The sequence below is a fragment of the Rhipicephalus microplus genome, chromosome 9 (genome assembly GCF_043290135.1).
Source record: "Rhipicephalus microplus isolate Deutch F79 chromosome 9, USDA_Rmic, whole genome shotgun sequence".
In the NCBI taxonomy this organism is placed as follows: Eukaryota; Metazoa; Arthropoda; class Arachnida; order Ixodida; family Ixodidae; genus Rhipicephalus; species Rhipicephalus microplus.
In genome coordinates this window covers 82,076,929-82,094,064 of record NC_134708.1, presented here as the reverse complement: position 1 = coordinate 82,094,064, position 17,136 = coordinate 82,076,929, and the positions used below count along the sequence as shown (strand labels likewise).

The 17,136-nt window shown below is 49.7% G+C and overlaps 1 protein-coding gene across 1 annotated transcript in view; it reads right to left on the bottom strand.

Moving 5' to 3' along the window:
* The window catches only part of LOC142771949 (salivary peroxidase/catechol oxidase-like), a 97,625-nt gene that overhangs the window by 37,241 nt on the left and 43,248 nt on the right, over positions 1-17,136 (bottom strand). The window contains exon 2 of the mRNA XM_075873955.1: positions 998-1,152. Coding sequence (XP_075730070.1) covers positions 998-1,152 — 155 coding nt within the window. The remainder of the gene's footprint in view (positions 1-997; positions 1,153-17,136) is intronic.

Here is a 17,136-nt window from a genome sequence, read left to right as displayed (position 1 = left end):
ATGTCAATTTGCAGTTTGATCACATGTATTACTTAGACAACTCCATTTACTAATTGTTCTGGGAAAATATGAATACTTGAATAGGCCAGTGCAAGCAAAATGGGGGGTTAAGGTGTTGGCATGGTATGTCCACAAGCAGAAAAGAAAGTACGCTACCTCCGTAAAGCCGAGTGCGGTGCTCAAACGCAGTCACTCCTGTTTCTGCGCTTTTTTGTTATTGCGTGTTTGAAAGGCAGGGCTGTTTTTGCAGGGAGTAGCGCCGTGCGTACTCCGGCCAAAGGTCGGCGTGTACGTGCCACACAGACCACGGCTACCATGCCGCGCCGCTGTGAGCATAACATGGTCACGAATGGTGTAGTATAGCACAGAGGAGATACGAAGGGGAAATTAGGGTGCGGAGAGATGATGTGAGGGCCAGGATGACGGAAACAGGAGGTGAGAGGGTAAATTAGAGGGTAAACTACAGCACTGTCGTGTGCATGCATTGCATAGCAAGGATTGTGAAACAGAAGTACGGGTGAGAACCAGTGTGGAGGTTGGAAGAAGGTATAGTGGAAGAGAGGCCACCATAGAAAGAAAGAGAGAATGAGGGAAATAAAGAATGAGAGAAAGTGAGAAAGAAGCAAGCTAAAAAAAGTGAAGAAATAAATAAAAAAAGAAAGAAATAAAGAAGGAAAAAAGAAAGGAAGAAAGAAAAAGGAAAAAAGAAAGAAAGGACAATACGAACATGAAGAAGAAAGAATGGAAGAACGGAGCATGCGTTCGCCACATGGTGGTGACCGCTTGCCAGCACTGTTCGTTCAGATTTCACAGGCGTGGGTCTGGCTTTAATTGTCGTTTCGGTACCTTAAGGTTTCAACTTTCACTTGAGCTCTTCAGCTGAAAGTGGAATCTTTGTGTGTACGTTACGTCTTTAGCCTGTGTCAGTTGTGTGCGCCAGTGAACCTCAATGGAGCCCATCTCGTTACCACACCGACTGCATAGTGGCTCGACGTACCGGGGTGATTCGGGGGCAGCGCGGCGGCCTCCCTCTTCTCGATCTTCTTGGCGGCCTCCCGCGCCACGAGCCGCAACATCCGGGCATTCGAGGAGCGGTCCGTGCCGGCCCACCGCACGACGGCCACCTCTGCGACCAGCAGCAGCAGTAGCCACCTGCGGCACAGCAGAAGAGGCGCCATTGTATACGCTCTTGTCATTTCGATAAGAAGGCGGCGACGCGTTGGAATTCAACACGTATGCAGTGCTTGTAATGTGGCAATGCTGCAGATGAGAATAAAGAACACATAACCATGCAATACCGATACTTAACACGCACTCACGCACTCCCCCCACCCCTTCCCCCACCAACATACAGGTTTACACGCACAAACCCCTCTAGCACTGAACTTGAGGAAATGCACCGCGGATGCATTTCGACCCGCTCTTTTTTGAGAATCTCATCGGTTTATTGCTTGTACCCACCTGCCAGTCTCATAAGGTTGTTTTTATTTGTTAGATATTTTACTTTACTCATGTTTTTTATTTGTACACATTGATTTTTTAAGAGTTACTTTAGGGCATTTCACATCGTCATTTATGTGAGGTTGGCTCGAGCCCATCATATCTCCCAGTGGCGCGGGACTACCGCGTTTTCTTTTTATTTATTTTTATATGCAGGAGACCAAGCAAGCACACACACACACACACACACACACACACACACACACACACACACACACACACACACACACACACACACACACACACACACACACACACACACACACACACACACACACACACACACACACACACACAGGTGTTGCGTTTCACCTTTGTGAGGTGTTACGAAGTTGTCGCATGGAAAACGTAAATCAGTAAACCGCCCTAAGCCTCTTGGGACATGTAGTTTGGTAGCGTAAACGCTGTGTAGATAGTCATTCATTAAGTACAACGCATAAAACGCCTTTTTAAGAGTTGTAGCTTATAATTCACACTATAGCATTGAGGAGCAGGTGGGACTAGTCCTCTAGAAAAAATGCTTCGAAAAGCCGAACGGAGTCCGTCCACGACATCGCCATACGAATAAGCGACTGTGCTTTATGTGACACCTTGCCGAGGAAAGATCACTGCATCCCTCGGTTTCTTATTACCGAACGCGTTAGGTGCGCAAATTCGTATGCTCGAAATACGTTTTGATCAATGCAGTTTTTTATCGGATGGTCGTATCAGGTGGCGTGAGCTGTGCGAGTCGAGCGACTCTTCTGGCGCGCAGCCAGCGGGGACCCGATGTCCATTGTGCGGATGTGTCCTTAGATCAGCGGGTGGATGCAGATTAACGTCAAGCGGGATACGTTCTGTGTGGAACCCTCCAAGGCGGCGATAATGGAAACATTTCTGTCGCGTAATTGTAATTCGCTCTTATCAACGATCGCTTTTGGCAGCGCAATACCAGTGAATTAGTTGGCAGAGCCGCGCTATAGGCTATTCGCTGAATAAGCGGAAATGATCAAAGATGACAGACAGACACAGCACTTTATTGAGGTCCTGAGGAACACTACCTCAAGGAGGTAGAGCAGCGGGCCGCTCCCGCGCCGGAACGGGTACGCCGAGCCTCACCGCCATTCTGACCTCCTGAGCGCAGAGCTCCATTCCTTTTCGGTCATGTGCCGAGAGTCGCGTGTTGAGGGGCACTGCCAGAGCATGTGTTCTAACGTAGATACGGCGCCACAATCTGGGCATGTTGGATTAATGCTTTCAATAAACTGGCTGTGGGAACGAAGACAGGGGTACGACCTGGTTTGAAGCATGCGGAGGGTAGATGCCTGGGCCCTACAAAGTTGCATGAAAGAAAAAAAAAATCACGGTATATCCACGGAGTGAATGATGATGAGTCGGGTGAAGTGCTTGAGGGTTTCATTGCTAAACCGCGGACCATCTGGGAATATGCCCACTACATCATCAAAGGCGTGAAAAACACTGTATATATTTACACAAGAGATTTTATTATTCGTAGCTATACGTCGCTTCCGTTCCCCCTTCATTATAACGGCCTCATGGTCGGTGAAGTGGTGGATCGATGATGGGGCGTAGTGGAATGTGTACAAGGACGAAGTAGTGGGCAGTTTGCAAAGGTGGAACTATAGGCGGTCACGTACAAACAGGGGATGGACACAGTGGGACAATCTGTGGTTCTTTAACGCGCACCTGGATACGTAAGTACATACAAGGGATGAACAGACCCATGCCTCCAGGAGCTTCGCCCCTAAAAGAAACGGCAAGACGCCGTGCCGAGTCGGTTATTAGGGGAAAGGCGTTGTGTTGCCTGACTCAGGGAAACGGCAGGTCATTGATGGCTTGCGTGCACCCAAGGTGTACCCTGAATGTATACAACATCAACGACGTGGTGTCCGCCATGGTGTATTAGTGGTTACAGTGTTTGGCTGATGAACAGAAGGTCGTGGATTCGATCTCGGCTGTCGCGGTCGCATTTTGATGGAGGTGATACGGTAGAGGCCAGTGCGAGTGCACGTGTAAAGAACACCAGTTGATCAAAATTACCGAAGCCAACCTACGGCATCCGTCGTAATCATATCGTGGTTTTAGGACGTAAAACTGCAGATACTATTATTATGAACGGCACAGCGATGGCATGACCAGGCTCATTTGAATGTAATAACAATAATAATCATACTTGGTATTTAATGTCCCGAACCAAGATATCGTTATAGGAGAACACCGTTGTGGAGTGCTCCGGAAATTTCGACCATCTGGTGTGCTTTAACCTGCCCTGACACCGCACAGTACTCGGGGCTCTACCATTTCGCCTTCCGCGCTGTTTCTGCGGTTGATCATGAGCCATACTGAAAGGAAAATGCAGTGGAACAGCACAAAGCACTCAGGTTGTCTTCACTTGCAGCAATTTGGAAGTCCAGGTGACAGCACCTGGCGAGTGACAGTGGACAGTCAAAGCTCCAAAATGTGCTATTCTAGTTGCCCTTGGAAGTCACTTACTCCATCTTCGACCAGCAGAGTGCACATATACATTAGTCGAAAATCCTAGTTACATCAGTTACAGGACGAGTACCGAGTTCTATGTCGTACACAAAAGACTCAAGTACTCAAGCTCGTAGGGTTGGGGGCGGTATAATGCAACATTGGAAGCGAGATAAAACTTCGCAGGGGACGCAGCGGAAGTAGTAGTAGTAGTAGCTAGGATGGGCACATGGATTAACAGCTGTACGTATGTACTGTAATACATAGGAAAAAAAAATGAAGCATCAATTATTTTAAAGGTCAGTGACTTCAAAAATATTTGATTCAATGATAACGGAGAAGCTTATGATGATGTATGCCACCGCATTCTTCATGCTACACCACTCTATAAACGAAAGCAGCCTGCGTAGACCGTCCGCGCAAAAGTCGTTGCCGATGTCTTCGTTGGAACCCCCCCCTCCCCCCCCGACGCTCTCTGCCTCACTCTCTCCCCACCCGTGAAAGTATAGCGAGAACTACGCCGGCGGCAACTGGCGACCGCCGCAGGTGTAAGGACGAGCGCCCGAGGGTCCGAAGAGTGCGTCGCGTCGCATACTGAACGAGTAGGTCGTCAGGAAAACCAGGCCCTCTTCTTCTTACAAGACTTCACAGACGGCGACCACCTGGGCGCGCGCTGTAATTACGCCAACGTCTGGGCACGCATGCTGCGATGTGGGGCCGAATTCACGGCTCCACTGATATACAGTTTGTATTATTTTCGGGCGAGCGACCAGCGTGTTTCTGTAACAAAAAAGTGACGTGAGCGCGTTGCACAGGTCACGACCTTCCTATGTACCGGGGCTGCCCTGCGGAAATATTACCATATTAAAGAACCCGCCGGAGATTCCAGGAAAGGCGTCCACCCTCTTTCAGCCTTGCCTGGAGGCGCAACGGGTTACGTCATCACGACTACGAGGCCGATACCAGAAATCATCCCGCGATGTCGTCGTGGTCGTGAATCGAGTGGGCGTGCAAGCGATACCGCATAGAAGCATGACCAAGCAAAGATAAATAACCCATAGTAACTTAATAAGTAGGTACACATAGTTTCTTTTTCGCGGCATACATCAAATGAACACACGTAGGCCGCCCCACAGACCGAAATGGCTTTTCTCAACCGTCGCCAGTTCTTTGCCTTTCCCTGTAGCGGTGAAGGTTTCGATGCAGTCTTTAATGACGGAAGTATTTAATATGACGCAACCTTTAATGAAGAATACCTACGGAGCAGAAAACTGCAGGCTAAGAGGGTTTAGCTTAAATTGAGGGCCCATAGCGAAACCTTTAATATGATGCAACCTTTAATAAGGAACGCCTACGGAAGAAACCTGAAGGCTTATACAAAGATGGTCTAGCTTAAATGGAGGATGACGCAGCGAACGATGGAAAGGAAAATGATAGGTGTAACCTTACGAGACAAGAAGAGAGCAGAGTGGGTCAGGAAATAAACCGGGGTTCAATATGGCATAGTTGAAATCAAGAAGAAGAAAGAAATGGAAAATGAGCCGGTCACGTAGCAAGTAAGCAGGATAACCGCTGGTCATTAAGGGTAACTGACTGGATTCTCAGAGAAGACAAATGAACGAAGGGGGGGGGGGGGCAGAAATTAGGTGGTCCAATCAGATTAAAAATTGCGCATGTACAACGGGGCAACGGAAAGCACGAGACCGGGTTGATTGGCGGATCACGGGAGAGGCCTTTGCCCTGCAGTGGGCATAGTCAGGCTGACGATGATAATGATGATTAATAAATAAACTATTGTAGCGAAACGTCGGGGTTGTTAAAAGTTAGGCGCATCGGACGACCAGGGAGACGAATAAGTGTGGGTGAAACTCCGCGGAGGCACTCGATGAGACGATGATTTCGGGGAGCACTCATTGGGGGTTTATTTAGCTAACGCAACTTCAATTTACAAAATGCACTAGGTCACAAAGACAAAACATAGAAAATGGTGGCATACCCCTCGGCTTGCATGGCTGGTCTCCGGTGGTGAGATGCGCTGTTGACCCCGACTCCGCTCACCTCAAAAAGAGCCCGAGTCACTGCTTAAATAGGGTTTTTTAGCGTCCCCGGTTGCGTGGACCAACCAGGCAAGCCGAGGATAATCAAATCAACATGAGTTTTTGTGGTTGCCTGAAGCCTGCCTCGCGACAAAATCAGTTCACTTTCTGTAAACACCACTTTCCGGCAAGCAGAGGCGACGCGCACACATGGTCTCAATTTTCGGCCTCTGGTCGTCCCTCTGTGTGCCTGCAGTCGTTTGCGCACGGGGCGCGAAGGAAACGAATCCTGCCTCGCGATAAAATTGTGGCAGCTTCTGGAAACGGTTGCATTCGCTGAAACGGCCTTGACGAGCTAACAAGCGCTCAGATTTTGGTGCCTTTGTCCCCGGAGGACCGAAGCGGCGGCTCGTTCGTTTGAAGCGTGGGGGGCTCAGTGGTTAGAAGGGGAAAGGTACCTAATTTCTGCAGTCCAGTCAAAATCACGGCGCGGTGCCTGCTTTGGCGGGAAGCGCACAGTGACCGACTGTATGCAGCCCTTTCTGTTCAGACTTATTCTTCCTCAAGGCACCCTCCCCGAGACAAGTCGTTAAATGGCGCCGCTAACAAGCGCATCTGGCAAAAAACAAACTCCAGCTGTAGCAGAAAAAGAACAAAGTTTTCCGCGAGACATTGCCCTCGCGACACCTCTCCCCTATGAAAAAGAGTGTCCCACTCGTTTTATCTGCAAAACACGACAAGAAATAGACTAAATATACAAAAAGGTTTTGCATTCAACAAGTGTGTGAGATGCTTATTTAAAGACACCTATGCATGTGTATAAAATGTGAGAAGACTTAAAAAACTACATGAAAAACAACAGATAAAAAAACAAGATCACTGGGAACAGAAATATATAGGTTCACTCGTCGGCACCGTAACACAACCCAGTGTCCGTGTCGTAGGCGCTGACATTCGGTTGTGCGTTGTTACCACTTGAAAATGTCTTCCAGTCGGAGTAGAGTTCAGTGTCCGTGTCGTAGCCTTCGCACTGCTGTACTGGAACACTGGTCTGTGTCCCGCGCAGACAATGTTGCAAACGGAGTTCTTGACCCACTCGCGAACCGCACTCGCGCACATCACCATTGGAGCCGCACTCGCGCACAGCACTTTGATAGAATCCTTGTTCATCACTCGTTGCACTGTTTCCGCGCACAACACTTCGATGCCATCCGCGGTCATCTCTCCTTGCTCTGCACTCGCGCACATCACCACCTAGATCGCGCACCTTATGATTATGAACAGACTCATCGTCCGCGTCGTCGGCATCGGAGCCCAATCGAACGTGGCAGAGCTTTAAACGCGCCACATTCACGTCACGTTTTTTCCCAGTTTGGTCTACCACCTCCCAGTTGTTCTCGGCTGCCCGGCGCACAAGACGGAAAGGTCTGTGATATTTGCAAAGAAGCTTCGTCGTCTTCCCTTTCGCCCGGGAGGAAGTCCACAAGTACACCAAGTCGCCCTGATGATAAACAACACTTCGTCACCTAGCATCATAGCTGCGTTTGTTCTTCTCCTGCTGACGCTTCTCCCGTTCATTTACTATTTTTCGAGCCTGCCGCAGCCTGCGAGCCACTTTCATTGCATCCAGGGTGTAGTCGAATCCGCGTTGCGCGCCCGACCCTACGTCCACCGCTAGTGTCGGTTCATGTCCGTGAAGAAGAAAGAAGGGAGGGAATCCAGTCGTCTCGTGGGTGGAAGAATTGTATGCAAAAAGAACGTATGGTAGAAATTCATCCCAGTCCTGGTGGTGTGAGGAAACGTACATGCTGAGCATGTCAGCCAACGTGCGGTTAAAACGCTCGCACAAGCCGTTGGCCTGTGGGTGGTATGCTGTTGTGGTGGCATGCTCGCTACCCACGAGCCGGAATATTTCTTCGGTCAAGTTGGCGACAAAGTGCTACCCACGATCGCTTATTACTTTCTCTGGGGCACCATGACGTAGGACGATTTGTTCGACGAAAGCTCTGGCTGCTTCTTCGGCAGTGGCCGCTGGACACGCGACAGCCTCGACCCATTTCGTATAATAGTTGGTAATCACGACGATGTAGCGGTTCCCTGCTTTGGATTTAGTGAAAGGCCCAATAAAGTCCATGCCCACCTGCTGAAAAGGTCGACCTGCAGGTGGGATCAGTTAAAGGAAACCGACCGACCTCCCCGGTGGTTGCTTTCGTGTCTGGCAGTTGGGGCAGGAGAGAACGTACTTGCTTACGTACAAGAACATCTTCGGCCAGAAATATCGGCAACGAACTTTGTCCCATGTGCGCTTGACACCTAAGTGGCCTGCCGTGGTGTCGTCATGGCAGTACCTTAAAATCTCAGATCTCAAGCACTTGGGGACAACGAGTGCCGCACGATCCTTCTGAAACCCTTTCGCCCTTCGATACAGTACACCGTCGATCAACCGATAACTCCGTGCCGTTCTTTTAGTTCTCCTGACAACGGGCGCATCCGGGTGCTCGAGGTGCTGCATAATTTCTTTCATCCATGGGTCTGCCCTCTGCTTTTTTCCAACATCCACCTGATCCAGAATCAGCAACGGTAAGGGGTTTTCTTCGCTTACAGGCGCGGGATCATGAGGAAGGCGGGAAAGCGTGTCGGCATTTCCATTTTTGAGGCCAGGGTGGTGTCGCAACGTTATGTCGAATTCCTGAAGCAACAGGGACCATCGCATAAGACGACCGTTCGGACTCCTTACCTTCATTAGCCAAGCCACGCTGGCTTGATCAGTCACGACCGTGAACTTAGCACCAAAGACGTATGGCCGAAACTGTTTGCAGGCGTAGACAATGGCGAGACATTCTTTCTCAGTTGTACTGTAGTTCATCTCAGCCTTGTTAAGGTGGCGCCTGGCATAGGCGATGACTCTCTCTTGAGTTCCAATTTTCTGTACAAGCACGGCGCCAATGCCGTAATCACAGGCATCAGTGTGCACCTCTATCAGCTTTCCCGGCTCAAACTGACGCAGACTTGGGGCTGTGATCAGCTTCTCTTTGAGGGATTGCATAGCCACTTCGCATGCCGCATCCCAGACGAAAGGAACACCCTTTTTGGTCAAGTTGGTCAGAGGTCGAGAAATACGAGAGAAATCTTTGATGAATCGCCGATAGTAGCTACAGATTCCGAGAAAGCTCTGTACACCTTTCTTGTTTCGTGGCTTGGAGAATTTTTCGATCACTGCTACTTTGTCTGGGTCCGGCCGGATGCTTTAACCTGTGAGATTGTGTCCAAGATATTTGATCTCCTGGCGGGTGAAGCTGCATTTCTCGGGCTTCAGTCGTAAGTTTGCCGCGTCCAAAGCCGAAAACACACTTTCCAAATCTTTCAAATGAGCTGCCATAGTCTTCGAGAAAATAACGATGTCGTCCAAATAAGCCAAACAAACTCTTCAGAGAAGACCACTGAGGACCTTGTTAATCATTCTCTGGAATGTGGCAGGGGCGTTGCACAGGCCGAAAGGGACAACATTGAATTCGTACAGGCTGGGTCCACAGGCAAATGCGGTCTTTTGCTTATCTTCCTCCGTGATGCCCACTTGCCAGTAGCCTGATGTTAGATCAAGTGTGGTGAAGTATTTTGACCCCTGTAGCACGCCGAGAATGTCATCAATTCGTGGCAGTGGGTGCACATCTTTTTTAGTGACCTCATTGACTCTGCGGAAATCAACGCAGAAACGCCAAGTCCCATTTGGCTTCTTCACGAGGACGACAGGTGGTGACTAAGGACTGTGAGACTCTCTAATTATCCCATCGCGCAGCATTCCTTCTACTTGTTGCTCAATCTCTTGTCTTTCAGAAGGGGAATGACGATATGGGTGCTGATGAATTGGTCGAGAATCACCTGTGTCGATCACATGTTCAGTGACATGAGACTGCCGCATGGGGTTGTCACTGCTCGTAAATAGATGGTGGTACTTCTCAATGAGCGACAGCAGCTCATCCCGTTCAGATGGCTGTAGGTGATCCCCAGTCTCTATGTCAAACTCTTGAGTCACTCGATCGTTATCGGGGGCCGTGATTGCCAGCTGTGCGTCATGAATAGATGAAGCCCATCCAAGCTTTGTTCCACTGCGCAGGTTTACTGGAAACATGGTAGGATTAGCTATGCGAATGAGGCCTCTCCCATGCACGATCCTTGTTATTGTGCGTGCAACCTGAAGTCCGTGTCTGAGCGTGCTGTTCGGTTAGACGAAGTGAATTCCGTCCCTTGCGACCTTCACTTCAATAGCAACTTCTGTGTGAGGTTCAATGCGAATTTGCTCGTGGCACCACATTGTAAGTACATCATTATGTTCGGGGGCACTTGAGTCTATACGTAGCAGGAAAATTTCACCGTTTAGTTGCAGCTCTTTTTTGGAGAAATCAATGAGAAGCCGGGCGGCTCGACAAAAAGGAAGACCACCGAGTAGCTCGTACGGGCAATTCTTGACCACTAAAAACGTCTCGTGAACTTTGGTGGTGCCAAATTCAAGTTTTATTTCAGCTTCACCATTGGGGGTGAGCAAGCCTCCGCCAATTCCTCGGATGAATATGTCTTTTCTGGATTTGGATGAAGCACATATTTTGTTAGCTAATTCTTCTGAGTTGACATTTACGGACGAGCCGGTGCCAATTACAAGTTTTGTTTCTGTACCGTTGGCTCGTGTGGGGACTTCGAGAAGCTGACCTTCCGACAATGTTCCGATGGGGCGGCCTGGCTGCCTCCTATGCCCTGACCGTTCCCGTTTCCCGAAGGATTAGGCTGCCCATTCTGATTGCCTATGAGCTCCGCCTGATCGTTCCTGCCATCTCGGAACCGCTGCCAGCACTGTTGTGGTATGTGACCTATGCGGCGGCAAATCTGGCATCGGGTACGCCCGTCGTTGGCACGGGAAGTTCTCTGAGACCAAGGCATTGGGGGGCGACACACCTCGTCTTCGATGCTTTTTAGCCGGTCAGACAGCAAGGCGATCGAGTCCGCAATCGCTTTCAGGTCTCTTTCGCCGTCGGCAGCCTCCCGTGGGCAACGCGATTCGGCCGCGGCGCAGGTGGCGACACACGTAGGAGGAGAGTGCCCTGTCACTGCGGCGGGTGCGAACCCTACGGGATGCGCGATGTTTTGCATCCACGACTGCAATCCGGTAGGATACTGGATGCCGATCGGATGTGGCGCCGAACGCATGGCTCATCAAAGCTGCCAGATTTATGCGTTGCAAAATTTGGAGGAATGCAGCGCAGCTCTCCGGGTTTGCGATTATCATCTTCTCCAGAATATCCGGACGCAAACCGCACATAAGGTGCTGCAACCGATCATCTTCCGTCATGGACGGGTTCACTCTTGCACACAGCTGTACGACGTCATAGTAGTACTGCTCGGGGGTTTCGGACGGCAATTGGGTGCAGTTTTGTAGCCGCAAATGGGCGATCTCGACTGAGTGGCGACTCGTAAAGGACGTTTTTAGTAGCGTCGCCCATTCTTCCTATGTATAAGGGGCAGCGCTTAGAATTTGAGTAGTGTGCCACTTTTTCGCATCTCCGTCTAAAACCAGATATAGAAATTTCACCTTCGTGGCTTGGTCCTAATTATTAAGCGACGCTACATGTTCGTAGCAAAGTAGCCACTCGGAAATAGATTCCTTTGGCGCGCCTCTAAAGACTGGTGGTCCGACGAAAGGTTTAGCTTGGGGGGTAGACATAGCAGAGAAGAAGGTAGGGATTCCGTCATAGTAGAGCAGTCAGAGGTAGGTTCCTGATATTTGTTGTTGACTCGGGGCATAATTTCAGAGCGGTACCATCGTTACCAAGCAACCTTCACCACTTTGTAGCGAAACATCGGGGTTGTTCAAAGTTAGGCGCATCGGACGACCAGGGAGACGAATAAGTGTGGGTGAAACTCCGCGGAGGCACTCGATGAGACGATGATTTCGGGGAGCACTCATTGGGGGTTTATTTAGCTAACGCAACTTCAATTTACAAAATGCACTAGGTCACAAAAACAAGACATAGAAAATGGTGGCATACCCCTCGGCTTGCATGGCTGGTCTCCGGTGGTGAGATGCGCTGTTGACCACGACTCCGCTCACCTCAAAAAGAGCCCCAGTCGCTGCTTAAATAGGGTTTTTTAGCGTCCCCAGTTGCGCGGACCAACCAGGCAAGCCGAGGATAATCAAATCAACATGAGTTTTCGTGGTTGCCTGAAGCCTGCCTCGCGACAATATCAGTTCGCTTTCTGTACACACCACTTTCCGGCAAGCAGAGGCGACGTGCACACATGGTCTCATTTTTCGGCCTCTGGTCGTCCCGCGAAGTACCCCCGCTGTGTACCTGCAGTCGTTTGCGCACGGGGCGCGAAGGAAACGAATCTTGCCTTGCGATAAAACTGTGGCAGCTTGTGGAAACGTTTGCATTCGCTGAAACGGCCTTGACGAGCTAACAAGCGCTCAAATTTCGGTGCCCTTTGTTCCCGGAGAACCGAAGCGGCGGCTCGTTCGTTTGAAGCGTGGGGGGCTCAGTGGTTAGAAGGGGAAAGACACCTAATTGCTGCAGTCCGGTCAAAATCACGGCGCGGTGCCTGCTTTGGCGGGAAGCGCACAGTGACCGACTGAATGCAGCCCTTTCTGTTCAGACTCATTCTTCCTCAAGGCGCCCTCCCCGAGACAAGTCGTTAAATGACGCCGCTAAGAAGCGCATCTGGCAAAGAACAAACTCCAGCTGTAGCTGAAAAAGAACAAAGTTTTCCGCGGGACATTGCCCTCGCGACTCTATTCTGAATAGATGACTTGCGTGGGCCGGAGAAATTGCAGCCGTAGGTCCAGTAAAATAAATAAATAAGACAGAGAAAAAGAAAATAAGAAAACTAGAGAGGCATACTGAACAGGCCATAAGCGATCGGCGGAATGCGGCTTGGTATAGGAAAAGAGGGGTGCGTGTTACACATCCAGATTTCTCCAACCAAAAAAAAGTGTTTTTTGTAAATGAAGAAAGCAGATTCAAATGTGCAATCGAAGGGCTTGCAGAGAATATTTTGAAGCTATCGTAAAAACAAATAGATATGAAGAAGCGGAGAGGCTTCCATTTCTCAAGAAATGCGTAACGCTGGCGAGGATAACTTTTTTTTATGGATGGTCTTCGAATACCGTCGCATGATGCTTTAGCCTTGGTGTTTTGAATCTTTAGCATCTGAACAAACGGTGGCCTAACTCGACGCTTCGTAACTTCGCCAAATTCACGTCGTGATATGTAAAAAAAAAGTTAAACAGCTACGCTTCTGTGGGGTGAATACAGCAGAAACAGCCGAACTTGTGGCCTTACCTTCCTTCTCAACCGCGTTCCTTCTCCCCAACTTCACTTCTCTTTCCCGCTTCTCTGTTATACTGTATTCATGGGTGCCGTGGCAGACCCAAAGATTTTTACACATTTCCAGAGTTCCGTACTTACGACTTGCTTAAAGCGAACCAAGTCTGCCTCTTTCGGCTGTTGCAGTATATTAAGAGCAATCAACGACACACTCAGAACTTTACTTTTGTGTTACTTTAACTTTACTTTGTTTTTACTTTTACTTTGCTTTACTACACACTGAGAACTCGTCCAACGCTGCATACCACTCTCGAAAACAAATCCACCGGGTACCAAAGACGCGCACAAGCTATGGCAAACAAAAATTAAATTATGAGATAACTGTGGCTATTGATAAACTGTTGACGAATGTTTATTTTGATGTTGTGTTGAAATGATTCAACAAGCAAACTAAGAAGTACTTACTGGAACCTGATTTGCGCTTTGTGCACAAGTGTGTATTTCGTATCCGTTTTTGTTTTTATAATGCTTTGTACCTTGTCTATACGCTGCATACTTAACAGCATCTTGTGTCATACTGGCAAATGCACTGCTAACTCTGCAATTATATTTTTTCGTTTATTTATGTCAGGCTGTACAAGGGAGCCGAGGCCTTTGTGAGACACTCCAGCCTTTAGCCCCCCGGCTTCCCTCTTAAAAGGAAAAAGAAACTTCAGTTAACTTCATTTCAGTTCACTTAACTTCACTATTCAAGGCTATGTAATGTTTAGTCCTCTCTCCCTTCGGTCCCTCGCATCACCCTCACCTTTTCAACCTCAATTCGCCTTCCCACCCAGTTGCTGTATACTATACACTGTGCATGGCTAGGCCACGCTAAAAGCTGCCGGGCACATACCCGCTTCTTCTGAGTGGCGCATACCCACCCACTTTTGTGTGAACGATCCCGACGTTCTCAATGCGAAGCATTGTTTAATGATTTGAAGGCACTTTGAGAGACATGATTAAGCGAATGTTTGGTAATCTGAACTGCATCGAAAGAGTCGCCCAGGTGGGAAAATCGCTGGCCAGGTCTGCCTCGCTAACCGCGCATGTGACAACACCCCCACGACGACCACCGCACCATTTATGTCGATTTATCTAGCCGCCTATACGTCGAAGTCCCTCGTTATCGCCTCGTTAATTTTGGGAACGCCAAAGTTTGTATGGGAGGGAAGAGGGTTTGACGAATATACTTGATTGGTCATGACATGAATAATGCGAAAATCCCGTCGCGTACGTTGGTAAACCCTTTCTCACCGGCACGTGTCAAGCAGTGCAGAGAGAGCTCGTTTCGTGTCGTCGCGACGGCAGTCGTGGAAGAGAAGGTTGTCCGTGGAAGCCCGTGGGAGCCCAAGGTTGCCGTATGCTGACAGTGAAGCAGGAGGTGCTCTAGCGTTTCATTGTCGCCGCAGTCAGAGCAGGAGGGGCTGCCGTGAGGCGGTACATCCGTGCAGCGGCGTAGTGGCAGCCAATGCAGAGACAAAGTAGAAGACCCCGGGCAGCTCGGGAGAGTCCTCGAAGGGGAAGCCGTCGTGGTGGCTTGCCGGCTGCGACGCGAGGGTCGGAGTGACGCTCGCCTACGCGGCGGGCTACGATGAGTCTGCCGACGTCTGCGGCAGAGACAAAGTCAATCGCCGAAGTGCTGGCGTCGTGAGCGGCTTTGGCAGCACGGCCAGCGGCGTGATTCCCAGTTAAGCCCACGTGAGAGGGGACTCAGTGTAAGGAGAGTTCGCAACCATGCTGCTGGACGGCATGGAGCTTGTGGGCAAGTCTCCGAGCTAATCTCATCTGAGCCGTCCTGAGTCCAGCGTCGCGCGGGAGTGGCAAGTGATGGCCGTCATCGCCTTTAACTTTTTTCATACTCCCTTCTTCTCTTCTCTCCACTTCCTATTAACCCCACTCACCCCTTCCCTTTTGCACTACTGCTGAGGTGTCCTCCCCTGTGAGAGACTGTTGCGGGGTGCACTTTTCTCGTCATTTCCATACACACACACAAAAAATGGCAGCATATCCACGGGGTGAATGATGGAGCGTGGGGCGAAGCATTCGTCCGTCCATTCGTTCTTGCTTCCGTTCGTCCATGCGTCCGCCTGCGTGACCGCCCGTCCGTGCGTGCGTCTGTTCGTGTGTCCACACGTCCATCCGTCCCTGCGTTCGTCCATGCATCTGCCCCCGCGTCCGTCCACGCATCCATCCGTCCGTGCAGCCATCCGTGCGTCCTTCCATGCATCTGTCTGTGTGTGCGTTCGTCCATCTAACAACAACACTCCAAGAACCACCATCTCGCATCTTTTCGTCATATATTCCGCATATAGAAGCACCGCCATCCAGCGGACATTCCTAGGACTGAACGAGAGGAGGCACACGCGCACTTTCTTACGGCTTGCGCTTCGGGTCTACTTCCCACCTTTAAGCACCTCAAGTTCATGGTATATACTAGTTCACTGTATTCATGGCACTGCGGTCCAACGTTCGCTAAAGCTTTCTAAAACCAAGGAGGTTACACCCAGCGAGTACAACTTAGCAACCCTATCTTGTGAGATAGTGCTCAATGTACATGCCAATGGCTACTCATGGGGAATGAGAGACAGGAGAATTCAGCTTTTAGTGAACGCGCAAGCTGCGAATTTTTCATTATTCAACATCTTGGTTACCCGGCGGTGGTGCACAGTCCCAAAGGAGGTGTCTCTGGGTGGCTCGCGCCTTCTTGCAGTGTTGGCATACATCAGTGGTGTAAACCTCCGGGCAAACTGCCATAAGCAGCAAAATCATCAGCCGAGAGCCAGGCAATCAAAGAGACGTGGTCCAGCTCGTGCTTAGCATCCTGGAACGCCAGCGGCCGAAAGCGGCGCCCCCACGGGTTTGACGCGAGTAGGTTGCTGCTCCGGGACGTCCGAGCACGCTAGTGTCTCGCTTTAATCCCCCTACCCCTTCCCCCTTTATGCCGGATCGTCAAGAAAGTTGTTTCTCTCTTTCTCATTATTCAACAACGCACAGAAATCTCCCACCGGCACCACCTTGCAGGTCAAAGCGTAAGATATGTTACACACTACTACGAGGGACGAACGGGTGCCGCTTTAAGGAGCTTCGCCCCTGTTAACCCCCCCCCCCCCCCATACACCATAGGCTGCGGTATATATGCAGATATGCGCCACAGGTGATTGACAGTTTGTACCTACCCAGCATCGGTTAGAACATACATTGATTGTTTAATTGCGAGAGCTTTAGGAAAAAAACTGACATCAGCAGCGTTGACCAGACGAATGCAAGGAATAAATATTGCGGTCCCAACAGAAATAAAATCCAACCATTCCGCGTAATTAAGTATTCTACCGCAGAGCTCCGCCAGATCTCGATACTGCTTCGGAACAAAATACTATGCAGGCGCTATTTCGGTGAAACGTCAGTCGCGGTTGCATTGCTAGATATTCAGTTTGATTGTGAACATTTGCATATGCATGTAGTCCCATGGCACAAGCGTCACGTCGTGTTAACGTCAATTGCATACTTAAGCGCGATCCAATGAAATTGGTCTGCGTAGCGCTATTCAGGGCTACCATCATCGCAATCACAAACGTACATGGTGTTGGCAATATCAACGTTGTTGTTGGCATCGTTACGCAACTGTGAACTACTGGTTATATAAAACATATGTGACTGTTGAACTTATGTCTGTGCGTACAACATTTGTACATATCTTCTGCGTGCTTTCCAAACGTTTAGCTGCACAAAATTACGCCACACACATCTCCCCCCCTCATGCTTCGCAGAAC